General features: G+C 39.7%; 1 protein-coding gene across 1 annotated transcript in view; it reads right to left on the bottom strand.

Annotated features, from left to right (window-relative positions):
- Positions 1-26,678, bottom strand: part of FYB1 (FYN binding protein 1) — a 165,708-nt gene extending 139,030 nt beyond the window's left edge. The window contains exon 1 of the mRNA XM_032135673.2: positions 26,598-26,678. Coding sequence (XP_031991564.1) covers positions 26,598-26,600 — 3 coding nt within the window. The 5' untranslated portion in view covers positions 26,601-26,678. The remainder of the gene's footprint in view (positions 1-26,597) is intronic.
- Positions 26,679-27,062: the final 384 nt, after the last annotated feature.

The raw sequence follows: 27,062 nt of genomic DNA on the forward strand, positions 1-27,062 counted from the left end.
TACTCATAAATAGCTCTTATTATTTTGAGATATGTCCCATCAATACCTAATTCATTGAGAGTTTTTAGCATGAAGTGTTGTTGAATTTTGCCAAAGGCCTTTTCTGCATCTATTGAGATAATCATGTGGTTTTCGTCTTTGGTTCTGTTTATATGCTGGATTATGTTTATTGAGTTGTGTATGTTGAACCAGCCTTGCATCCCAGGGGTGAAGCCCACTTGATCGTGGTGGATAAGCTTTTTGACGTGCTGCTAAATTCGGTTTGCCAGTATTTTATTGAGGATTTTTGCATCGACGTTCATCGGGGATATTGGTCTAAAATTCTCTTTTTTGGTTGTGTCTCTCCTAGGCTTTGGTATCAGGATGATGTTGGCCTCATAAAATGAGTTATGGAGGACTCCCTCTTTTTCTATTGATTGGAATAGTTTCAGAAGGAATGGTACCAGCTCCTCCTTGTACCTCTGGTAGAATTCATCTGTGAATCCGTGTGGTGCTGGACTTTTTTTGGTTGGTAGGCTATTAATTATTGCCTCAATTTCAGAGCCTGTTATTGGTCTATTCAGGGATTCAACTTCTTCCTGGTTTAGTCTTGGGAGGGTGTATGTGTCCAGGAATTTATCCATTTCTTCTAGATTTTCTAGTTTATTTGCATAGAGGTGTTTATAGTATTCTCTGAGGGTAGTTTGTATTTCTGTGGGATTGGTGGTGATATCCCCTTTATCATTTTTTATTGCATCTATTTGATTCTTTTCTCTTTTCTTCTTTATTAGTCTTGTTAGCGGTCTATCAACTTTTTAAACAATTTTCTTAAAGCTGTCAAATGCTAAAATCCAGAATTAATCATAAGAGTTATGTGTCTGTTGTACTACAATTAAATAAAAGTGTGTGTGTGGAAGGGAAGGGTATAAGAGAAAAAGAAAGAGGGAGAGATACTTTTCTTATCTGTATAGCAATCATATTTTCCTAATGCAAAATGAGATATAGGGTCAAAATACCTGTAAACTCTGGACTTAACAGGTAGTTAATCATATTTGCAATGTTTGTGTGGATGTGTGTGCATCTTTTGCAGTCTGAGGTGGAAGGAATAGAGAATATAACTGATCAGTCTTTCCTGAGAAAGAATAGAGAATAACATAACAATTGGTTAGATGGGTTATTCTTGTGAGCTTTTGAATGGGTTCTAGCTGAGAATTCACTATTGTTTCACATGGTCCTGACAGTTCCTGAGACTGAGAGGGCAGAGAAGGGGGTTATGTTGAAGGATATCCGAGAGCAGAGGATTTCTGGGTTGGATGGCCAGACAAGATGAGGAGGAACAGGAAAGGGTTTTGTTTTGTTTTTTTTTTTTGAGACGTGGTTTCCTTCCGATTGCCCAGGCTGGAGTGCAGTGATACGATCTCTGCTCACTGCAACCTCTGCCTCCCAGGTTCAAGTGATTCTCCTGCCTCAGCCTCCTGAGTAGCTGGGATTACAGGTGCCCACCACTATACCCAGCTAATTTTTGTATTTTTAGTAGAGATGCGGGTTTTGCCATGTTGGCCAGGCTGGTCTCGAACTCCTGACCTCAGGTGATTCACTCACCTTGGCCTCCCAAAGTGCTGGGATTACAAGCACGAGCCACTGTGCCTGGCCTGGAACAGGCTTTTGTACAGCTTGGTGAGCAGTATTATTGTCCAATATAGGATCTTTCTTTAAAGCAGTCTTCATTATAAGACAGAGGGGATGTCTACTTCTACTTTGTTTTTATTTAGAAATTTTGCAGTAACTCTGTCATGCCAAGAGGAAAAGGAAAGTCTGCTTTTTTCTTTCTGTTTTGTTTTTTCCATGCCTAATCTAGCTAGAATAAGTGAAGTAGCTACCTCTGTTTGGGGTGGACCAGTGGCATGAGGAAGAAAAGTGAGAAAACCCTAAGGAAGTGGGGGAAGCTTAGAGCCCACCAGATAGGGGATCGTGTGGCAAAGAGAGACCCTAACCTCAGAGTTGTTCTATGACTTCATCCATCTGTCCACTAGCCCGTAAAATTGTAGATGTTTAAAGCCCAAGTGTAAGATCTATGTTTTCTCTTGTATGCTAACCAACAAACATGATGGGCTATTATATAATGAATATAATACTGTATGGTGTCAATTCAGCTCGGAGCTATTGCCAACCAATTCTGTTCCTGTCATAATGATAATTTGGCATGATTAGCTAATTTTCCCTTAACAGCATCCTAAATGTTCTTAGCTTCTATCACAACTTTTTCCCAGGCAAAGTGAAAATATTTCCTGCCATGAAAGCTCCAAGTTAATGCTGTCCACACACTGGTTTCACAGGGTTCCCTCTCTTATGTCTCACAGGTAATAGTTCCGAGAGTTGAAAGTGACTTTTTTAGTGGAAGAGTAAAAATTAAAAGTCCACAGGTAGAGAACAAGTCCAGGTTAGACAATGTGTAGTATACCTAGATAAGGGAATCTTATTTGGCTATTAAAAAGATGTGATAGATCCATGTAAACTGAAAGGAAAAGATGTTTATGTTACAGAGTCACATGACAAAGACATGGTGAGGAGCAGAATGGAAACATCATCTACTCAAGGCAGAATAACACAGAGGGTTAGAGCCTGGGCCTTGAAGCCAGGCTACCTGGGTTTGGACATCAACTCTGCCCTTACTGTGAGACCTCGAGCAACTTACTTCTTTGCGCCTCAATTATGTCATCTGAAAATGGGAATAATGTTGACAATAGTACCTATCTTGTAGGATTATGTTAATATGTGTAAAGCGCATAAGATAATGGTGCACACACAAAATGAGTGTTCATATATATATATATATATATATATGACAATATACCATTTGTCAAATGAATAGCTTTTCTTTCTCTCCTTTCAGCTGAGCAAAATAAGCCTGAAAATTTAAATAGTCCTCAGAAGGGTGACTGGCAAAGAAGGTCATTTTCTTGCCTAATGGATTATAGTTCCCAGATACTAAGTTTTCAAATGTTTAAAAGATTTTCTATTTTGTATATCTTTACTTGGCTTTGCATGACGAATAGTATTTTAAATTGTAACATACGGGGTACATATGAAAAGCTTATTCCTACATAATTTGACACATGATAAAATCTTTAGTACGTATGCACAAATAGAGTCCAATATACCATTTACCTTCAGCTCTTATTCAAAGGTTGTTAGACATAAGAAAAATAAAAATTCATAGTTTTGGCACAGTTCAGAAAACTAGGTTCATGTCTACAGATTAACATCCCAAAATGATAAAGATTATAATTTTAAAAAGAAAAACCTCACCAAATAAAGGAATACAAGTGCAACTTCTAGAAAATATTATTTACATTGGACATTTTTTACCCTATACATAGATTTATAGCCATTTATCTTTATATGTCAACTGTGACATTTCACCATTTTTGAATATATTACATGGTGAAGTAAACATTCCAGGGTTAATTTTAGCAAATTTCACTTACAAAATATTTGTTGAGCATCTAGTATATGCCAGCACCATAGTGTGCTTTTAGAAAAGTTTGTACTAATAAACATTGAAAGTTTGATGCATTGGCAATAACTTCTGTTCTTGGCTTTGGGCTTACTTTTCTGTTTTTGTTTTCTTTGGTTTTGTTTTCAGATAATCTGTTTTCTCTTTTTTGAGGTCTTAGGAATTTGCTCCAGCAGTTTAGAAAGAGTCAAAGCAAGCATATTGGTTACTGAGGTGTAACAAGAAGAAAGTTATTTCTATTTAAAGGGGTCCCTACTCTTGACCACTCTCTGGGTGGGTAGAGAGAGTCAGGTGGAAGCACTCCACAGCAGATTTCATTTGTCAAAGAACTATAAATAAAGAAAAGGGACTTACATGTTGAAAATAAGTTTGAATATAACATTAATTACTCTAATTGACTGATAACCATATTAATTAAGCTTCTGACACAAGCCAGGCACTAGATTAGGAGCTTTTTAAGCAAAGACAAATGCAGACAAGGATCTGCTTTTAGGGACTGGTTGGTGGAGACAGGTAAGAGTGGAAAAAGTTTTCCTGGTAATATGGTGGCACACTGAGGACACAAATGGAGAATATCCATTTCTTTGAGGTTGGGAGAGGCAGGGCTTGACTGGGACAACAGGCTTCTTAGAAAAAGTGACCCTTAGGCTGGGCAGGGTGATCCCAGCCCTTTGCGGGGGCCGAAATTCTGACATATGCTATAACATGGAGAAACCTCGAAGACATTATGCTAAGTGAAATGAGCCAACCACAAAACAGCAAGTATTGGCAGGGTGCTGTGGTTCAAGCCTGTAATCCCAGCACTTTGGGAGGCCGAGGCGGGGATCACTTGAGGTCAGGAGTTTGAGACCAGCCTGGCCAACATGGCGAAACCCCGTCTCTACTAAAAATACAAAAGTTAGCTGGGCATGAGGGTGCACCCCTGTAATCCCAGCTACTCAGGAGTCTGAGACAGGAGAATCGCTTGAACCAGGGAGGTGTTTTTTGTAGCGAGCCGAGATCATGCCACTAAACTCCAGCCTGGGTGATGAAGTGAGACTCTGTCTCCAGATAGGGTAGCCTAAATATTTTAAATATTCCCTTGAGAATGGACAAAGATACCATTGGTGACAGTCTAGCACAACACTGTCCAATGTGGTAGCCATTTGCCACATGTAGCTATTGAAGTTTAAATTTTTGTTAATTAAAATCAAATAAAATAAACAATTTAATTCCTCAGTTGCACTAGTCACAATTTAAATGCTCGACAGTGAAATGTGGCCAGTGGTTATGGCACTGGGCAGTGCAGACACACGACTTCTCCTTCATCACTGAAATTTCTCTTGGCCAGTGCAGGGAACAGTAAGCAGCCAAGCACTTCTGGAGTGTAAGGTTTAAGGGGGGCTATAGCAAGAGCCAAGCCTGGGGATAGAGGTTGTGGCCAAAGAATGCAGGCCTTACATGTGATATCATGAAGTTCTGACTTTATCCACTAGGCCAGATGTCAGCAAACATTTTCTGTAAGGGGCCTGATAATAAATATTTTTGGCTCTTGAGACCACATGGTCTTTGCCGAAATGACACAGCTCTGCTCTTGTAGTATGAGGGCAGCCATATACAGTACATAAATGTGTGAGCATGGCTATGTTCCGATAACACATTGTTTGTAAAAACTGACAATGGGCTGGATTTGTTCACAGCCATAGTTTGCCGACACCTGCACTTGGCCTTGAGGCGCTATATGGAGGGTTGGAGCCAGAAATTTACATAATTAGATGTGTGCTTAGAAAGACCATTCTAGTAGCAGAGAGCGATGGACTTAAGGGGTGAGAGATGCAAACTATAATAGTGAGTCAAAGAGGACAAGAGCCTAAATTCTGAAAAAAGCCTATTGAACATGGTTGGAGAGAAAATGATGTGTATGTGTTTGTAAGTTTGGTGTCAGTGCACTGGTGGAAATGGAGAAATATAAAACGACTCAGAAGGTGGATGCACTCAGCAAGTTACAGAATACAAGAGGAGGAACAGATCTGGTGAAAGATGATGACTTCATCATGTGAGCCATCAGCAAAGAGTTAGTAGCTGATATGGTTTGGCTCTGTGTCCCCACCCAAATCTCATCTGGAATTGTAATCCCTATAATCCCCATGTGTTGAGGAAAGAACCTGGTGGGAGATGATTGGATCATGGAGGTGGTTTCCCCCATGATGTTTTCATGATAATGAGTGAGTTCTCACGAGATCTGATGGTTTTATAAGGGGCTCTTCTCTCTTTGCACTCTCTCTCTTTCTCTCCCCTGCTGCCATGCAAGACACGCCTGCTTCCCCTTTTACCATGATTGTAAATTTCCTGAGGCCTCTCTAGCCATGCGGAACTGTGAGTCAATTAAACCTCTTCTCTTTATAAATTAGCCAGTCTCGGCAGTTCTTTATAGCAGTGTGAGAATAGACTAATACAGGAGCTAAAGTCTTGAGAGAAGCAGAGAATGCCGAGGGAGGGCAGGCAGAGTGAGAGAGGGGCAAAGATGGTGCCTTGTGTGTTACCAAAATACAAAGTGTGATTCAAAGGATACTGAGAAGGACTTGTTAGAGACAGAGGGAGGAGAATCAGGGAAGAATTGTATTGCAGAAATCAAGGAAAGACTGTCAAATGCCATCAACATGTTTAAAAAGATTCCACTAGGTTTGATGATTAGGAAGCATTTGGGGAACATTATCCAGAATAGATTTTGTCAAACAAAATAAAATAAAAATATCACCACCAAAGTGTCTGGAACCTCCTTTTTTGAGTGGTATTAAGTGGAGTGATAGTAGGACTTTAAGTGTTCTTGGTTCTTTTTCTTCTTTTGGTGTTAAATGGCAGGATTACTTGAAAGCAGAGAGACAATTAGGGTCCTTTGAATCTCACCTTGTAAATTCCATGGTCCCGCAATCACACTATCCTGGGATGGAAGGGTGGGCGAGATCTTATCACCTCTGGGGTGATCTCTGGAAACTTCTGGTGTGAGCTTCATGCTGTGAGTGCTGGGAAGTGGCTAGAAAACCTTTCAAAATGATATGATATTCTGATTTCAGGATAAGGGAAAACAAAAATGGAGGACTTCTTAAGCTGACATTTTACGCAATAACCATTCATGATACATACAAATGTTTTATCCTGAAGTCACTTTAATAAGGAAACCAAATATTAACATCTTTAAGATGGAATCATGTCATTTTTGAGTGTTTTATTTGGCAATTTAATAGTCAAAAGATTAGTCATCACCTCAATGAAAGCATTTCAAATGATGATTTATAGCAACCTTTGAGGATGATTATACTAAGAGAACATTTTACATGTCTTGGGGGTGAATGTATCTCACTCAAACCTTGAGTGATTTGTTGTTTAAAGTTTTAAATTTTAAAACCTGGAAAAACAGAAAATAGAGGCTTGTGATCTGCAACAGTGTTTCTTGAGAGAATAAGAAGTAGCATTCAATCCCGAAGGAATTTAGAGCATGAAATTATGAGAATGACACACATCCCAACACTTTATAAGTTAATATAAATACCCTATAAACCACACTAGGGGAAAAGTTAAATTGAATTACAACAACAGTAACAACAAAAATATAATAAGGAGCCCTTCGTTGCCAGAGACCAATTTGCTCACTCAGTTAGAGGGGAATCATTTGAACTGGAATTGTATTTACTGTGGGATTAATTGGTTCTCCAGTATAGGCTGCTCTCTACTCCCTGGCCAGATCCTGCCTTGACCTTAAAGCCATCCTGAGAATAGGTAGGGCTACTTGAGTAGTTGGAAAAAATCTCTAAAGAGCAAAGTGTGAAAAGTAAGGTGCACCCTATACATAGCAATGCTAAGAAAGAAAGCTAGACCCTGTATACTAATCCTTTTGTTTTTGAAACTGAGAAAAATACAATTAGAATTAGAGCTAGGATTTAAGAACTAAGTAAAATTATTATAAAGTTTACTTATTTATACATGGATAAGGACATCAGTAAATGTGAAAATAGAAGCAATGAGGGAAGGAATGAGGGAGACTAGTTCTGTTGGATAATATAATGTAAAGTAGTAATTTAAAAGGTATGATAAAGGTACAAAAATAAAATATAGGGCCGGGTGCAGTGGTTCACACCTGTAATCCCAGCACTTTGGGAGGCCGAGGCGGGTGGATCACGAGGTCAGGAGATCAAGACCATTTTGGTTAACACAGTGAAACCCCATCTCTACTAAAAATACAAAAAAATTTAGCCCGGCTTGGTGGTGGGCGCCTGTAGTCCCAGCTACTCGGGAGGCTGAGGCAGGAGACTGGCATGAACCCAGGAGGTGGAACTTGCAGTGAGCCGAGATCGCGCCACTGGACTCCAGCCTGAGCGACAGAGCGAGACTCCATCTCAAAAAAAATAAATAAAAAATAAAAAAATAGGCCAGGTGCGGTGGCTCACGCTTGTAATCTCAGCACTTTGGGAGGCTGAGGCGGACGGATCACGAGGTCAGGAGATTGAGACCACAGTGAAACCCCGTCTCTACTAAAAAAAAAATACAAAAAATTAGCCGGGCGTGGTGGCGAGCGCCTGTAGTCCCGGCTACTCGGAGAGGCTGAGGCAGGAGAATGGGGTGAACCCGGGAGGCGGGGCTTGCAGTGAGCCGAGATTGCGCCACTGCACTCCAGCCTGGGTGACAGAGCGAGACTCCGTCTCAAAAAAATAAATAAATAAAAATAAAATAAAATAAAATAAAATAAAGATGGCTTAAAACAGAGCCATAATATGTAATAATTCTAAAGATAACAAAAACAGGGCATGTGTTGCAATAATTAAAAGGATTATGAAGAGTGTGTAAGAATGTGAGATAATGTTTATGAATTAAACTTAAGTGAAAAAATAATATGATAATTATGCTAAATGCATATACTTGTAGATAAAGACCGAATGGTCACATAATACAAGGGAAATAGCTATGGCTGTGGAATTTTTTAAATTTTCTTTAATATATTTTTGATCACATACACAAACACACAAACAATCTGTTGTGCAAGGAAGGAGAAATCAATTGGTATAAATTCTTCCCAATTCTTTTTAAAAAGGTCAAAGCATATGTCTTAAGAGAAGGGCTCACAGTATCATTAGAACAGTTAACTAATAATCTGGTACCAACCTAGTAACACACACATAGAGAGAGACATGCAAACTCATACTAAGTTTATGAAACAGCAAGCTCTCTTTGTATTCTACCTCTAGACTGGGTTGGTGCCATTTCTTTTTACCCTAGAGAACTAGGAGAGTAGAATAGTTTAGACATAGGTTCTAGGGCCAAACAGTCTAGGATTGGATCTTTCTGGTTGCTAATCACTTAACTTCGCTCCCCACTGGTTTCCAGATTCATGAAATGGAGTAAAAGTAGTACGTCATCCAGGGTTGCTGCAAGAATTCAATGATTTGATATTTTAAAAATACTTACAACTGTGTCTGGCATAGGGGAAGCACTTAGTAAAATGTTAGCAATTTTTATTCCTATTATATTTCTTATTTCCTAAAATACAAAGTTTAAAAAGTGATTTGAAGCTTGATATAGCTCTGGACAATGCTATGATTACAGGAGGAAGAGAGAAACAATCCGATTTTTTCTATTCCTGAAGAAAAGTACACTTTTTACTGCTCACATTGTCTAGTCTATTAATCAAATTCTTTGAGATTCACTGAGATGATGTTGCAGTGGTAATAAATAAGATACTTCCATAAAATTAGGAAACCATGTTTAAAATTTACAATGCAAGAATGTGAACTGATGGAAACTCCTTGAAGTAGATATATTAAAGATAACTCTCAAATATAAGTGAGTACTTATTTTCACATTTTAAAGACCCAAAGCCTAGTTTTATTCCCATGAAATAAAATGTCTATAAACACCGCCAAAAGCCATCTGGGGAGCCCAGAACCTCTCCTGCTCTTCAGAGACCGAACCTATGACTCATTATGAACCCTTGGGAAATGACAACAACAAAATCTTTTTTTAAAAAATATTTTAGGTTCAGGGGTTCATATATAGGATTGTTACATAGGTAAATGTGTGTTGTAAGGCATAGGATTGTTACATAGGTAAATGTGTGTTGTAAGGCATAGGATTGTCACATAGGTAAATGTGTGTTGTAAGGGTTTGCTGAACAGATTATTTCATCACCCAGGTGTAAGCCTAGTCTTCTTCCTTCCATCCGCCAACCCTCTGATATGCCCCAGTGTGTGTTGTTGCCCTCAGTGAGTCCATGTGTTCTCATCATTTAGCTTGCACTTATAAGTGAGAACATGTGGTATTTGGTTTTCTGTTCCTGTGTTAGTTTGCTAAGGATAATTGCCTCCAGTTCCATCCATGTCCCATTCATGAATGAGGACACAAGCTCATTCTTTTTTAAGGCTCCATAGTAGTTCTATGGTGTATATGTACCACGTTTGCTTTATCCAGCCTAACACTGATGGGCATTTAGGTGGATTCCATGTCTTTGCTATTGTGAATAGTTCTGCAAAGAACACGCACATGCATGTATCTTTATAATAGAACAATTTATATTCCTTTGGCTCTATACTCAGTAATGGGATTGCTGAGTTGAATGGTATTTCTGTCTTTAGGTCTTTGAGGAATTGCCATACTGTCCTGTATGATGGTTGAAGTAATTTACACTCCCATCAACGGTGTATAAGTGTTCTTTTTTCTCCACAACCTAGCCAGCATCTGTTATTTTTGGACTTTTTAATAATAGCCATTCTGACTGGTGTGAGATGGTATCTTACTGTGGTTTTGGACAATGACAAAATCTAAGCAAAAACAGCAGGAGCTGAGTCTGGTTTATATTTTCTGAAATAAAATTCTATTTTACAATTATGATCTCAGTGTTTCCCTAAATTAACATATACTGATTGCCATGAATATCCTCATTTCTGTCTAGACAGAGGATTTTGTTTTAAACTGTGTAGTTAATTATTAAGTTAGAAGCATGGTTTTGCCTTAATCAGAACAGGTTTTTGTAAAATTACCAGCCTGGTGAAAACATATTGGCAACTTGAGGTATGCAAAATAACATGGTGGAATGCAAAATAATTGGGAAGAAAATGCATCTGAAAACTAAAGGTGCTTGATGATAATTTCAAGGCATTGACAAGAGAAATGCTGAAGACAGGACACGCCAAATCAAGAGGGATTAGTGCAGAAGAGAGTGCAAAGTGGAAGTTTTCACGAAAAAAGAAAGTTGGAACCAAGCATTAAAGGAAGTGCCAGATCTGATCTGGCAGAGGGGAAAGTGAAGGAGAAGCAGCAAAAGCACAGCTGTAAAATGCAGAAATGGAAAGGCCTTATACTGTGTGTAGGAATATGTCTAGAAAAATATTTATCGAAGTGTTAATAGTGGTTTTCTTTAGATAGTAAGATTTTTACCTTTCCTACATTTTCTTATATTTTAGGAAAAATTTATCATCGCATGTATCTCATTTTTACAAGAGGAGAAAATCATGAAGCTATTCACATTCGGGGGGAAAAGGTTTATTGTGGATATTTCATTTGGTGGGTAAATGGATGTGTAAACACATGAGTTAAGAATATAGAAAATGGAGTTCCATATTTCCCAGCTCCACTTGCCCAGTCTATGTGACATTTAAACTTTCCCTTCCGCGCTTTGTTAAAAATATTTTAAGCATTTGCAAAAGTTGAAATTAAATTTGGAAGTTAACACCAACATACTGCCACCTACATTCTCTAATGGTTAGCATTTTGCATCCTTGCTTTATCACATCTGTCCATTTATCCATTCATCTGCTTTTTGTTTTTTTTTTTTTCTTTTTGGATGAGTTTCAAAGTTGCAGACATCAGTACCTTTTTTTATACCAAATTTTAACCACCCCTAAATTCCTTCCACACACGCACACTCAAGACTCGTCCACAACCTCCAAGCAGGATGTTATTCATTTAACTATGACCCCATTTTCCACACCTAGATACTGCTTCCATTCCAAACATGTCCAAAATCAGCTGCCTACCCAGAAGACAAACTTTACCAAACCTTATCCTGACTCTTTCTATATACCCAGAACTGTATACATTAAAGCCAAAGGGAAACTATCTGAACTGCGTCACCAACTCCAATGTTTTCAGGAACAAAGCAGGTAACATAAAAAGTGGGCTTGTGGAAGATAAATCCAGTGGGTTTGATAATGGAGACCAATCCAGTCTCAATGTGGAGGATGCAACAAGAAGGAAAGAAGTACTCAGAGAACTTGAGAAAACAGAATTTACTGTCAAGGTAAGGCTTCCACACTCAACCAGCTAGCTTCAAGGAGCCTTGAATTTTAATCAGTATCTCTCCTTTGTTTCCACTGAGGATCTAGGTCACTTAAAGGTCCAAATTTATTAGAACACTTAACATAGTAAATGCTCCATTAAACAAAATCTTCCTTTAATTACAAGTATTTATGGGGGCAGTATTTATAGCCATTCAGGTAAATACAGATCTTAGCAATGGAAAAGGTAACACAGATATTACAAATGCAAAAATATGGTGTGTTTCTAGTTTGTGCAAATTACCTGCCCAAGAAAGGCATTTTTTCCTCACCTATAGACTGACTACCTGTCTGCAATGAACCCAAAGGAGAAACCAGTATTCACAGTGATCAAAAGGGAGACCTAGCATTGTTTCCCAGGAATGTGTTTGCAGCCCTCCCCACATTTTCTTGGTATATGTGGCTTACAAATTAAAAAGAAGGGCTTACCGTGTGGAAGGGTAGAATAGTGAGAAAAATGAGAATATTGAAGAGTCAAGGAGTCTAGAATATTACATATGGTTTTTCATGCCGAATTAGCCCTCAAGACATGGTTATCCTGGCTGTTTTATGGGAATGCCCTACCTCTCTCCTTGCCCTGCTTATCAAATTAGCTCAGGGTGGCTAGGTTTTACATCAGAGAATGGAAACCATCTGCACTAGGCATGGTTGGTAGCTACAGGTGGACTTTGCTTAGAAGTCGGAAGCTACGACGATTTCACCCTCACAGTCTTTTTTGTTGGTTTGCTTGATGATTAAGACATAGTTTGGAAATTCCCTGTCTTCCCCTTCCCTGCCTCCTAGGTGACTAATTTGAGCAGTGTTTATTGCAGCCGTATTGTGTTGGGTGGCTATGTTCTGCTATTGAAAAAAGTCCACCCAGCCTGAAATGCTGTCTCATGTAGTTGTGGGTACATGTGATAAAATTAATTTCTCTCGGATGAATGTTCTGTTGTGATAAAGTGAATGTAACTACTTTTATTTCAATGTTGCAACGAGCAAAAGTGCTGGTAGTTCTTTTGGGCTATGTCCATACCTTGAAAAGTCAAACATTTTCATATAAGTTCAGCCTCCCAAACATCTGTGAAAGTGTTTTCACTAATTTCACCCAAATTATTTCATCTAAATATCTGTTATAGATCAGATTCAGCAGATGTTAATTTCATCTCCATATCTTTTCACTTCTGCCAGAACTTGCATAAGGGCTGAATTTATTGTTGGCTTATCAGTTTCTGTAGCTCAAATCTGAGTATAGAATATCCTGAACTCTGATTTAAAATTCCATTAGCTAGTTTTAAAAGGCATATAGTAAAATTCTAAAATTTTTTAGGAGAAAAGTTAATTTTTACCAATGTTTTTAAACAGCATATAACATTTTTTGGGAAAAAGTGGGAGTTATAAAGCAAAAGGTCCTAATATGAAAAAAAAAAGAGAAATACCCTTTAAATACTTTTTAAAAAGTCTCTCTTCCCAAGATACTTATTTTGACTAAGGTTAGTTTTGCAGGATTTTTTTTTTTTTTTTTTTTGCATGTAGAACTTACAAAATCTTTTAGAAATATTTTGTGTAGATTTTGCTGTGTGACAGGCATTATGCTGAAGATATTCACACATAAACCCATGCAACCCTTAAAATAAACTTAATAAGTAGGTATAGTGACTTATCGCTTTTTACATATGGAGAAATTGAGGCACAGAAGGTAAATTGTAATGAGAAGAACTGAAATAGAAATCCAGGGAGTGAAGCCCCAGAAGAGATCACTTTAAACTCTGTTCACTAGAAGTTTACCAATTTTCGCTTAGAATTCCAAAACACTGGCATAAGTGATTATCAGAATGGGCTAAACAGTAAATGAATAACTAAAGCAGACTTTGGCCGGATGTTTCAATTATTTGGAGAGTAAAAAAAAAAAAGTACCTGAGCCACCAGGCCAGCCGAATCAAAATCTCTGGGGTTGGCACTCAAACAGCTGCATACTTTAAAATTCAACAGGCAGTTAAAATGGGCAGCCAGGTTGAGGACCACTGATCCAAAGCGTCTTTAGCTATGTCCGAGTTTGGGAGATCTCAAACTTGAGCGTGCATCAGAATCACCGGGAAGGCTTTGTTAACACACAGGTGGCTGGGCCCCACCTCCTTTCTTATTTAGCAGGTATTGGGTGCAGCCCAAGAAGTTCTATTAAGTTCCCAGGTGATATTGATGTGCTGGTTTGGGAGCACACTTTGAGAACCACCGTCTTAGTAGGTTGGAGTAGGGGTGAAGTGTGGTAATGGAGACCTGGAAGTAACTGCATTAATTCTCCTAGTGTCTCATCAACCCTGATGCTGAAGCATTTCCTCTCCTTTGTTGATTTGCTCAATACCATTAATCAGGGATGAAGGCGGAAAAGAGAAACGAAAGATACGAAGCTAGCCAGGTGTGGTGGCTCACACCCGTTATCTCAGCACTTTGGGAGGCCGAGGTAGGCAGATCACCTGAGGTCAGGAGTTTGAGACCAGCCTGGCCAATATGATGAAACTCCATCTCTACTAAAAATACAAAAATTATGTGGGCGTGGTGGTGCACGTCTGTGATTCCAGCTACTTGGGAGGCTGAGGCAGGAGAATCACTTGAACCCAGGAGGCAGAGGTTGCAGTGAGCTGAGATCATGCCACTGCATTCCAGCCTGGGTGACAGAGCAAGACCCTGTGTCAAAAACAAAACAAAACAACAACAACCACCACAAAAAAAAACCCAGAAGATATGAAGCTAAAGGGAAATGCAGGAAAAGAGACAGAGGAGAGCGATCAACTTCTGGTCAGTAAATGAAAGCTTGTGGCTCTCTCACTGACTTAGCACATGTCAGTGATAGATTAAATATAAAATGAAAAAACATTAAAGATAGCAACACTTAAAAAGAAGATAAATCTTTCTATTTTAGAAAGAGAACAGAAGCACAAGGCAATGAATGAGACTGAAAGACTGAAGAGGCGGCTGTTGGTTCAGGGTATGGAAGGGTTTGTTAATCTAGCTTTTATAGTGTAGGGTCACTCTGTGAAACCAAGGGCAGTAAGAGACATGCTTTTCCCTCCTCAGCAACATGAAAGGGGACTAAATGGTATGTTGCTGAGATTGTGTTGGTATAAACCAGTGATTCTTAACTGGGGGGCTGGGGATTTTGCCCCCTCACACCACCATGGGCCATTCTATCACATCTGAAAATGCTTTGAGTTGTCACATGGGAGGGTGCGGAGGTGCTAGTGCTGTCTAGTTGGTAGAGACCAGAGATGCTACTAAACATCTAACAATGCACAAAAGTGCTGAAGTCCAACTGTATCTAGCTGGTAGAGACCAGAGATGCTGCTAATCATTCTCCAATGCACAGAAGTGCAGGAAACCCAGTTCCAGAACAAGAAACCCTGGACTAAGTACAGCACAGCACCAGGAGCTAGGCCAGGCGGCCAGTTGACTTAGTAACGAGTGTGCGAGATGTCCAGAATTACTGTGGGCCTGAATCATCCAGATGTTCATATAGATCTGGCTCTGGGCTGGAGGCCTCAGGAAGAAGTGGTATAGATAAGTACAGCATGACAGAATGTGGAGTGAAGGCAGGTAGAAAGAAAACTAACCAACCGATCAACAAAACCTCCTTGAAATTTGTCTACAACGTGAAATTCCGTAACACAGGAAGAAAACTATTAATGAGAAAGAGAACTCCACAAAATCAATCATGAAATACAGGGTTATATCAATTAAATTAAAACAATAGAATAATCTGAAAAGGACTTTAAGAATTTAGGATTCATTAAGAAATAATAGAATACTATCCAAAACAGAATATAAGAATATTTAAAACAAAAACAGGCACATATTAGGCAGGAATGTGGGGGATAAGAGAAACAATTCCAAAAATTGGAAATACAAACTTTATCATTAAAACAAAAACTCAAGAAATAGGATAAAATCTGCATTGGACACTCTAGATAGGGTGAGCAACTTTCGTGGTCTGTCTGGAATTGAAAGTTTTCTAGGACATGGGATGTTAGTGCTAAAACTGGGAGAGTGCTGGACACACTAGGACAGTTGGCTCAACACATATGAAAAAAAGTAGTGAATGGAAAGATGAAGCTGATAAATGGATTTAAGATTCATCAAAGAGAGACACAGAGATAAAAAGTTTGGAACAGCAATTAAAATCATGGAGGATAGGTGATCAGAGACTAGCTTTAATAGGAGCTTTAGACAAAAAGCATAGGAAGGAGGAAGTGATAGAGTAATGGTTTTTGAAAAGATAATGGCTGAGAATTTTAAAGAATTGAAGAAAGTCATTAGGCTTTAGATCAGAGGTTGGCAACCATAGCTTGTTGGGTAAATCCAGCCTGACACCCATTTTTATAAAGAAAGTTTTACTGGAGCACAGCCACACTCATTTATGTATGCATTGTCTATGGCTACTTCCACATTACAACAGTAGAGTTCAATAGCTGTGACAGATATCAGAGGGCCTGCAAAGCCTAAAACATTGACTACTGGGCTCTTCAGAGAAAATATTCTTAGTCTCCTGTTTTAAATGGATACTATGAGTACTAAGCAGGATAAGTAAAAAATCAATTCACATCTCTACGAAGCACAGTAAAAGCTCAGAACAAAGATTTTAAAGGGGGTGACAATTTCAAATACAATGAATGACAATTAGATTTGAAAGCACACTTCCACTGGCAACAAAGGAAGTGAGATGCCAATCAAGTAAGTCTGTAAAGTGCTAAGGAATAGTAACTATATATTTAGAATATTTATAGTCAGCTCAACTATCATTTAAGAGTGATGTCAAAATGAAGTTCTCAGTCATTTGAAGACCTATACTGTATACATGGTAGTATATAATATTCCTGTTCTTCCAAATTGATGACGTTCTTTGACATGACCCTGAATGCATGGGGATTATACATCCTTGTAAATTCTGCCCTGTTTAACTGAGATATGTCCATATGACTTACTTTGGCCAATTAAGTGTAAATGACAGTGATGTTCATTTCCTCCAAGCAGAAGTTTTAAGAACCAGAAATAGAGTTGAAGGATTGTATTCAACGGGCAATTACCCTGTATTAAAATCCTGGTTGTGTTTGGGTAATAATAGTAGAAGTATTGAATAATCTTAGAGATTGTTATTCAGCAATCACAGGAACAGAAAACCGAACACTGCATGTTCTCACACATGAGTGGGAGTTGAACAATGAGAACACATGGACACAGGGAGGGGAACAACACACACCAGGGCCTGTTGGGGGATGGGGAGCGAGGGGAGGGAACTTAGAGGATGGGTCAATAGGTGCAGCAAACCACCATGGCACACAGGTACCTATGTGACAAACCTGCACGTTCTGCACATGTATCTCAGAACTTAAAGTAAAATTAAAAAAAAAAAAAAGAACGTGAGTAGATTAAGACACACACACACACATACACACAAAGAAATTGTTAGACAGCAGACAAGAGTTATGTGTACCTGTGCAAGAAGATATATGAATCCAGAGCAAAAGAGCATAATTAAGAAACAATGAGGCTGGGTACAGTGGCTGACGCCCGTACTCCCAGCACTTTGGGAGGCCAAGGCAGGTGGATCACTTGAGGTCAGGAGTTCAAGACCAGCCTGGCCAATGTGGTGAAACCCTGTTTCTACTAAAAATACAAAAATTAGCCAAGTGTGGTGGCATGTGCCTGTAATCCCAGCTACTAGGGAGGCTGAGGTAGGAGAGCCACTTGAACCCAGGAGGCAGAGATTGCAGTGAGCAGAGATCGTGCTACTGCACTCCAGCCTGGACGACAAGGCGAGACTGTCTCAAAAAAAAAAAAAAAAGAAACGAAAAGAAAAGAAACAATGATGAAAATGGAATTTGATGAACTATATTGATCAGTGTAACAGAGTTGGAAGCCCAGAAGCAGAGTCCCACAAAGATGGGAAATGAACATGTGGCAGAGGAGGCATTAGAAAGTGATGGGGGAAAAGAACAAGCTAAGGTAAATAATACTGCAACTAGTGGTTATCCATATCAGCTAATATTAGATGCCTGCCTTGCATCACAAGTATAAACGGTATACTTATGATTAAAGACCTAAACACGAAAATAGAGTCTTAAAAACATGAACACTTCAAGGAAAAATTAGAAAAATGACTTTAATATTTAAGGGGTAGGGATTAATTTTCTTAAAAGGACATCAAAAGCAGAAATGATAAAGACTTATTTTAAAATTTGACAACATTAAGATTTAAAACTTCTGTATAAAAAAGAGACACCAAAAGTAAGTTAAAAAGAAGCCATAGACTGGGAGAACAAAATTTGCAATGCTTGTAATTGACACAGGATTAATGCCTAGAATATATAAGAAATTCCTCTAAATCAACATGAAAAAAAATCCATAAAAAATGGATGAAACACGTGAGAGATAATTTACAGAAGAGTTTATTGGAATGGCTAATAAACTTGTGAAAACATGTTTCATCTCAGTTATAATCAGAAAAATTAAAATTAAAACAATAATGAAGTACAGTTTTACATGTAACAAATTGTCAAAACTCTATCAATAAATATGACAATGTCAAGTTTTGGGGATGATGTAGAGAAATGGCAACTTTTGTACAAGGCTGATGCGAGGTAAATCATTACAATGACCTTAAAGAACAAGTTGCTAATGTTAGATAAACTTGAAGGTTCTCATACCCTCTATGCCAAAGGATGTTCATCTACCACTGTTTGAAATTGAAAATAATGGCAACAAATCAAATGTTGGAGAATAGATGATGAATAAATTACAATAGGATTACACAGCAATTCAACAGATTGAATGTGTCCAAAGGGATATTCTTGAAAAAAACCCAGTGTAGAGCGAAAGAAGGCAAATTGCAGAAATTATGAAAAAAATCTGGGCAAAACAATACTATATATTTGGAGATACTATATGTTTTATGGATACACACAGATAAAATAAAAGCATAAAACCATGGCTGGGAAGGCTATTCTGAAAGGCACTTTTAAAAGAGTTGTTTCTGTGCTGTGGGAAGGAGGGGCATAGAACTGGAAAAGGGCAGAAAGGGACTTTAATTTTCTCTTTTTTAGTTTTAAAATAGACGCCAGAACAGTAATATGCATTAATTGTAGGTGGTGAGTATGTAAGCATTTGTTGTATTATGTGTTTCATAATAATTTAAAAAGAGAAGGACATGAGAGAAAAGAAAGGGCAGATGGAATGGAGTCCTAGAATTGGGGAAATGATATTGAAGATGCCAAATTAAGAACTGGAGCCCCATGCCTACCCACTTCAAGAACAAGGGTGCCACAAATTTAGTGTATTCTAACACATGCTCTAAGAAGTGACTCACATCTCCTCCTAGAGGCACTGATGTGTTATATGAGTGCAAGATATCAGCTAGAATTTGAGCCTCTTATCTTTGGCTTAAAACTAACTTGTCAGTACAGGATTTTTTTTTTTAACACAATGGAATAGATCTTGCTGCAGAAGGTAGGTGTCCTCTTTTGCAGAAGGGGAGGATATGAATAGGCCAGGGATGGCAACAGGGGAGTGTGTGGAGTGATTGGCCTCCACAGCTTACCTAAAAGAAAAAAATAATCACCTCTCTAATTGAAGGAAGTGGATCGGAACTCCAGCCCTCACAGGGAAACTTCTAGCTCCGTTGCCGTACTCTCAGATTTCCCTGGGACACCGGTTCTCAACTGGGGCTTCCATCACGGCCTACAGTTTATTTATTTTCACATCTTAGGACCTGTTCCCCTCAGAAACTCTGTACTTATTCTCTAACTTGGATGTAGTCAAATTTGGGGCTACACTTTTGAGGAAGAACAGGAACAAACCAATATTTAAGGCCCAAGCCAGGATCAAGGCATCTGGAGAGGATGCATGTCATTTCAGAAGTAGCCCTACCCTCAAAATATGAAGCAGGTAATGGCACCCACTCCTCAGCTCAGGTGTCTCCAGTGGCTGCTGTGGTGAATAGTATGATCAAATTCCAGGTCTGAATGTTTGTGTCCCTCCAAAATTCATGTGTCAAAATCCTATCCTCCAAGGTGATGGTATTAGAAGGTGAGGCCTTTGGGGAGGTGCTTAGCACATGAGGACAGAGCTCTCACTCTGTGCTTTCTTTCACTCTACATACAGATATTTTCAAGACATATCCCTTTGGACACATGCAGTTCAATCCAACATTTGACTTGTTGCCATTATTTTCTTTACCTAAAAGAAAAAATAATCACCTCTCTAATTGAAGGTGGTGGTTATATGAGTGCAAGATGCCAGCTAGAATTTGAGCCTCTTATCCTTGGCTTAAAACTAACTTGTCATAGTACAGGATTTTTTTTTTTTTTAACACAATGGGATAGATCTTGCTGCAGAAGGTAGGTGTCCCTTTTTGCAGAAGGGGAGGTAGATGAAGCAGAAGAAGCAGTGGTAGATGAACATTCTTTTGCATAGAGCCGCCATCCACACTTAATGCATATGGGATAATAATAATCCTTATAGAAGAAGCCAAAAGAGCTTTTTTGTTCCTTCTAGTATGTGAGGACACAGCAAGAAGTTGGCAGTCTGCAATCTGCAAGAGGGCCCTTACCAGACTATGACCAAACTGGCATTCTGATCTTGGACTTTGTAGCCTGCAAAACTGTAAAAAATAAATTTCTGTTGTTTACGAGCTACCCAGTCTAAGGTGTTTTGCTATGGCAGCCCAAATGGACTAAGGCAGCCTTAAGACCCAGCATTCATGTGTGTGGCCACTGCCTGTCCCATAAAACCATCTCTTGTCACTCTCTTCTTCTCTTGCCTATTCTCCAGCCATCCTGGTCTTTTTACAGCTCCAAGCTCTCTCCTCCCTCATCTCTTTTGCACCCGCCACTTCCTCAGCTTGAACTGCTTTCTACCCCCATTTACCCCATGCCTAACTCATTCTCACTTTTTGGTGTAGCAATGCTCAACTCTCACTGAGCCCCACCTCAAGTTTCAGTTTCACTGGTTTCGGGGCCTGAGAACAGGGATGTTTTATAAGCTGCTGCAGTGATTCTCATGTGCAGCCAGAGCAGAGAGCTACTGCTTCAGCCTGAACATCCCCTCATCAGAGACCAGACACCTCTCTCAAGAGGATTTCTCCCCTCCATTTTCTATCTCAGCTCCTCATTTTCCTCCTTCAGAGCTCAGTGCAAGGTATTTTATTTATTTGTTCACTTTGATGTTTTTGATCTATTACTTCCCAGGAAAAGTGGTTCTCCAAGCGTGGGCCCTGGACCAGCAGTGTCAGCCTCATCTGAGAACTTATTAGAAACGCACATTTTTGGCCGGATTCGGTGGCTCACACCTGTAATCCCAGCACTTTGGGAGGCTGAGGTGGGCGGATCACCTGAGGTCAGGAGTTCAAGACCAGCCTGGCCAACATGGTGAAACCCCGTCTCTACTAAAAATACAAAAAATTAGCTGGGCGTGGCCGGGTGTGGTGGCTCATGCCTGTAATCCCAGCATTCTGGGAGGCCAAGGTAGGTGGATCATGAGGTCAGGAGATCGAGACCATCCTGGCTAACACGGTGATACCCCATCTCTACTAAAAAATACAAAAAAAAAAAAAAAAATTAGCCGGGTGTGATGGAGGGTGCTTATAGTTCCAGCTACTCGGGAGGCTGAGGCAGGAGGATGGCGTGAACCTGGGAGGCGGAGCTTGCAGTGAGCCGAGTTCACGCCACTGCACTCCAACTTGGGCGACAGAGCGAGACTCTGTCTCAAAAAAAAAAAAAAGAAAAAAGAAAAAAAAATTAGCTGGGGATGGTGGTGGGTACCTGTAATCCCAGCTACTCAGGAGGCTGAGGCAGGAGTATCGCTTGAACCTGGGAGGTGGAGGCTGCAGTGAGCCAAGATCATGCCGTTGCACTCCAGCCTGGGCAACGAGAGCAAAACTCTGTCTCAAAAATAAATAAATAAATGAATAAAAGAAATGCACATTTCCAGGCCCCATCCTTGACCCTCCCAGTGATTCTCATGCATGCTAAAGTGTGAGAACCACTACCCTAAGTGTAAGCCGTGGGAAGCCTGGACACCATGTGTTGTTCATCCTGCATTCCAATGACTAGCAGAGTGCAGACTTGAAGTGGGAGCTCAAATAAGCTTTGTTGAATGAATGAGTGACAGCACAATTTGACTACACGCCTTTCAGGAGCTCTCATGTAGCTTGAAAACTGGATGAAAGGAGCAAAACAAACCAGAAACCCCAAACACAACTTTTACTGTGTTTTTTTCTGACCTAAGGTTTATGCATAAAATTCAAAAAAAATTGTACACGACTAGAACATCTATTTCTCCATTTCTTCCAGAAAATTCTACAATTTAAAATGTACCTAAAATTACTTTTCAAGTAAACAAGTATTATTCTATTGTTTTCATTTTAGGACTGTAAAGTGAGCTGATCTAAGGATATAGATTAAGTCAATTTCCACAGGGGCAGATAAAGTAGAATTCTATTGCCTCTTCTCCCACTTCTAAAATCTAGAATCACACTATGAATAAGGATGTAGGGGAACACCTAAGCCAACTCTGTACCTTGACTGAGCCTCTTGAAAGAGGGCTGAAGAGATAGGGTCAAGATTCCACAGGGAGAAACGGGAAGGTTGAGCTGGAACCCAGCACCCTTGCTAGGCTGGAAGATGAGCCCAGTGTCGTGTGTCCAATGCCCATCAATCTTAATATCTAATGTGCCTATCTTCATAAAACACCAAGTGCCTTTGTGCTTCATTCTCGCACATTTCCACAGTTTCCTTACCAATAAGTTACAGGGAAAGGGCAATAAAAGGTGAACTTCCTTATAACCACTTGGTCCCCTTTTGGATTGCTCCCTTCCTGGACAGTTCAGGAAGTGGGGGAGGTGGGGATTGGTCACAGTGGTGACACAGCAGATGAGCTTGGGGTGGAGAAGGGAGTTATGTAGTCATTAAGCCCCCCTTTCTGGATCCTGGGATGAAGAACCACAAAGCCAGGCATTCCTTCAGTCTCTCATCCCAGTGGCCTCTGCAACATTTCAATAAAGTGCACTTTCTGAAAGTAGGAAAACTCATAGTGACCATAGCAGAAGCAGACATGACAGCTGATCCTCAAGCCTACCAGACACGGTCACCAGCCTGAGGATGGACCCGGCATACCCCTAAAGGCCAGTCCTGGGCTTTTCTTTGACTACCAGCTTGTCTTCCTAGGTATCTACTTTTTCTGAGATGTAACAAAATGTAGAGGAGCTCTGGCTCTGAGAACAGATAGAATTGTCCTCAAATTCCAGGCCCAATATTCAGTAGCTGTGTGGCTGTGAGAAAATTACTTACTCTCTACAAGACTCAGTTTACTCAACTAGAAAACAGGGGGAATAGGAATAACTATTTGCAGGAATTGTTAGAGGAATTTAATGAGATAGTGTATATCAGGGCTTAGCAATGCTAAGTGCCAGTATCACTCTCCTACTGCATTCACTAGGAGTTTCTATGCATGCTTTGGAAACTATTTATTTGGGGCTGAAATACAGGAATCCAACATCTATCCAGTGCCCAGTATGTGCCTGTACTGTCACAGGTGCTTTATAATTGCAATCTTACTCTCCACAACAATCCTGTGGGATAGCTATCATCATCATCATCATCATCATCATCATCATCATCATCACGTCATCACCATCATTGGATGAGGAAACAAACCCAAAGCTTAAGTGACTTACGGAAAACAACTAGTAAGCAAAACCAGTCAACAAGAAGCCAGGGATATAGCCTGTTGACTGTATCTGATCTCTTTCAAGGAGAAAAAATGGAGTTTTTTCCTTTCTTTAATATGCTACATGGCTTTCTGCCACTTGTTGGAGAATGTCAGCAGCAATATTAGGGAGAAAGAAATTAAGGGGAAGTAACTTAATTTTGAAGTATAACCTTTCCATGCTACAAAAATAGGCATGGGTATACAAAGATAGGCATGTATATGCCATAATTGCACTGGGAAATTCACTTACTATGCCATTATATAGTAAGAAACTTAAAGTATGCTGCTTAACAACAAGGTAACTTGTGTTAGAAGTTTTAAATATGTGTAGGTTTTCACCTGGCTACTTTGCTAGGAGTTCTGTCAATGCAAAATAATCAGACAAAGTGTATAAAAAATGCTTGTGACAGTCTTGTCTATATCACCATAAGGAAAGAAAAAGAGACAACTGAAATGTCCAACTCTATGGAACTCATTAAAAAAAATTGTGGGCTACTACACAGTTATTAAAAATGATTTATCATTAAAAATTACATTGTAACTCCGATATTATTAAAGATATTTTAAATAAAATGTGAGGAAATGGTTCATAAAGTATATAACACTTATAAAATTACATTTATCAAATATGCATTTAAAATGATGACATTCTCGAAAGATCTGTACTAACCTGGTGATTGTCCCTAAGTTGACAGAATTATAAAACATGCTTAATGTTTCATTTCTACATATTTATATTTCTTTCTTTCTTTTTTTTCTGAATACAGGGTTGCCTGGGTTGGAGTGTGGTGACATGATCATTCATCACTGCTGCCTTGAACTCCTGAGCTCAAATAATCCTTCTGCATCAGCCTCCCTAGTAGGTGGGACAACAGGCATGCACCACTAGGCCTGGCTGATTTATTTATTTGTTTGTTTAATTTTTTATAGAGATGACATCTTGCTTTGTTGCCCAGGCTGGTCTTAAACTCCTCAAGTAATCCTCCCGCTTTGACCTCCCAAAAAATTGGGATTACAGGCATGAGACACGGTGCCTGACCATTATCTATATTTCTAAAAAGTTTTTTTTTTGAGAAATATGTGTTACTTTTTTTTTCTTTTTGAGACGGAATTTTGCTCTTGTTGCCCAGGCTGGAGTGCAATGACGCGATCTCAGCCCACTGCAACCTCTGTCTCCCAGGTTCAAGCGATTCTGCTGCCTAGCCTCCCAAGTAGCTGGGGTTACCGGCATGTGCCACCATGCCCAGCTAATTCTGTATTTTTGGTAGAGACGGGGTTTCATCATGTTGGCCAGGCAGGTCTCAAACTCATAACCTCAGGTAATCTGCCTACTTCGGCCTCCCAAAGTGCTGGGATTACAGGTGTGAGTCACCATGCCCAGCCATGTTACTTTTATTATAAGAAAACAATAATTTTTAAAAACATCGTTATACCAAATACATGCTTCCTTTTTTCCTGCTGTTATCTTGTTTTGCCTAAGAAAATCCAAATAGCACTTTATTTGGATAAATAAAGTGCCCTTGTTTAAGGTCAAGCTGCTTTCTTTTCTTTTCTTTTTTGAGATGGAGTCTCGCTCTGTGGCCCAGGCTAGAGAGCAGTGGCGCGATCTCCGCTCACTGCAAGCTCCGCCTCTCAGGTTCACGCCATTCTCCTGCCTCAGCCTCCCGAGTGGCTGGGACTACAGGCGCCCACCACTGCGCCCGGCTAATTTTTTGGATTTTTAGTATAAGCGGGGTTTCACCGTGTTAGCCGGAATGGTCTCAATCTCTTGACCTCGTGATCTGCCCGCCTCGGCCTCCCAAAGTGCTGGGATTACAGGCGTGAGCCACCGCGCCTGGCCAAGGTCAAGCTGTTTTCTAGGAATCCCGGACCTAAAGACAAAATTTGGAAACATAGAGGGATTTATAATTCTCACTCCCACCTGAGCCCGAGACGGTCTTCTACAGGTGTTGCCACAGGCAGGGTCATGTGCTAATATTTCCTCCACTGTGTACTCCCCTTCTCAAGACTCAGTGACTTGCACTTTATCACTCTTCCTTCTTCCTCTGTCCCCCATGGCAAGATTACCCTCTCTCACCTCTACTCTTTCCCTATCCTAACTCAAGGTGCTGTCAGACAATACACAGTCACATCAACACACATCACTGAATGATCCCTTTATTCTCCCTGTTCCAATGTCTGCAATGCACAATCTCCAATTGAGCAAGCACAGGAGTCCTCGTTCCAACTCCTGTCTTCTCACTGGGGGCTGACAAAAGGAAGGTATCCTCTCTGTAATAAGAGAAGGAATAACAAATTTCCAGTCTTCTGGGGGCTGGGGAATAGCAGACAAAGACAGAAAATTAGCTCTCTTCTATACTCTGAGAGCATATGAACACCACGTATATTTTGGGATCTTTCCTTTTTTTTTTTCAAAGAAATAATGGAAAATTATGAAGCAGAATATTACTGCTGTAGTTCAGCTATGTTATGGGTTAAAGTAGTACCGGGAACCCACTCACCATTTTAAGTATGCTCCAAATAATGACTTCCCATTAATTCTGGGAACACAATCTATCCTTAAGGTTAAGACTGTTTGGGCTTTTTTTGCGTCTCTTAATTAAAATAAAAAAATGCATTTTCAAACAAAAGAGGTCCCTTTGTAAAATCTACTGTGTTATCAAAATGGCAATCACCATCATTAATGTTTCCCAACATTCGCCACTGGAGTCCTTTCCTGGGATCCAAACTGCTCATAACAGGAAACTCGACTAAACTACTGGGGCTGGCACCAAGCTATCCTAGGAGGCAAAGACAAAGAATGCATGTTTTCTTTCTGCAAGACAGTGCTCTTCCCGTATTCTGAAGGCTAGAATCAAAAAAAGGGAACTCTTGAAGCCACGTCTCTCAACTGGCATGAACAAAACTCAGCAGCTTCATCAGCACAAGGAACAAGTGGCCAAGCAAAATCCCAAAGGCTCGGAGGACCTGACTGTGAAGCACCCTCAACCCTGTCTGTTCTATGCAGAGAAGAGTAGCACATTTGCCCGAAGCCAAGGAGAGTTATAAAATCTGTTACTCACCATTTTTATTGAGAAGAGTTGATATGCCTGGCACACAATGACCCTGAAGATGGTGCAGCTTGGATAGTGAATGTGCAAGTTAGCTATGCAGAGTGTACTTCCTTTTCTGAGCTGTGTGGTCTGTCCAGCTTTCACACATTGATATGTGAGGCTACATTTGCATGTTATCTCAACTCTCAGAGCATTTGTATAGCTGGCCAGGTTTATCTGGTTATTATTTTTCAATAATACAGGAACAGGTATAGGTGTAGCTTTGAAGACTGAAAAATTGACACAAAATTTTTTAGAAGTACCTAGATATTAAATTTTGCTATACATTATTAATCTGTTTTATATAACCCCTATATTTTTGGATACATGTGTGTGTGTGTGTGTGTGTGTGTCTCCATCTCTCTCTTATCTATGAGACACTCACACCAAAATGTGAATAGCATTTGACTTGAGTGGATATATTATTATAAATAA

Source organism: Hylobates moloch, unplaced genomic scaffold, assembly GCF_009828535.3.
Source record: "Hylobates moloch isolate HMO894 unplaced genomic scaffold, HMol_V3 SCAFFOLD_17, whole genome shotgun sequence".
Classification (NCBI taxonomy): domain Eukaryota; kingdom Metazoa; phylum Chordata; class Mammalia; order Primates; family Hylobatidae; genus Hylobates; species Hylobates moloch.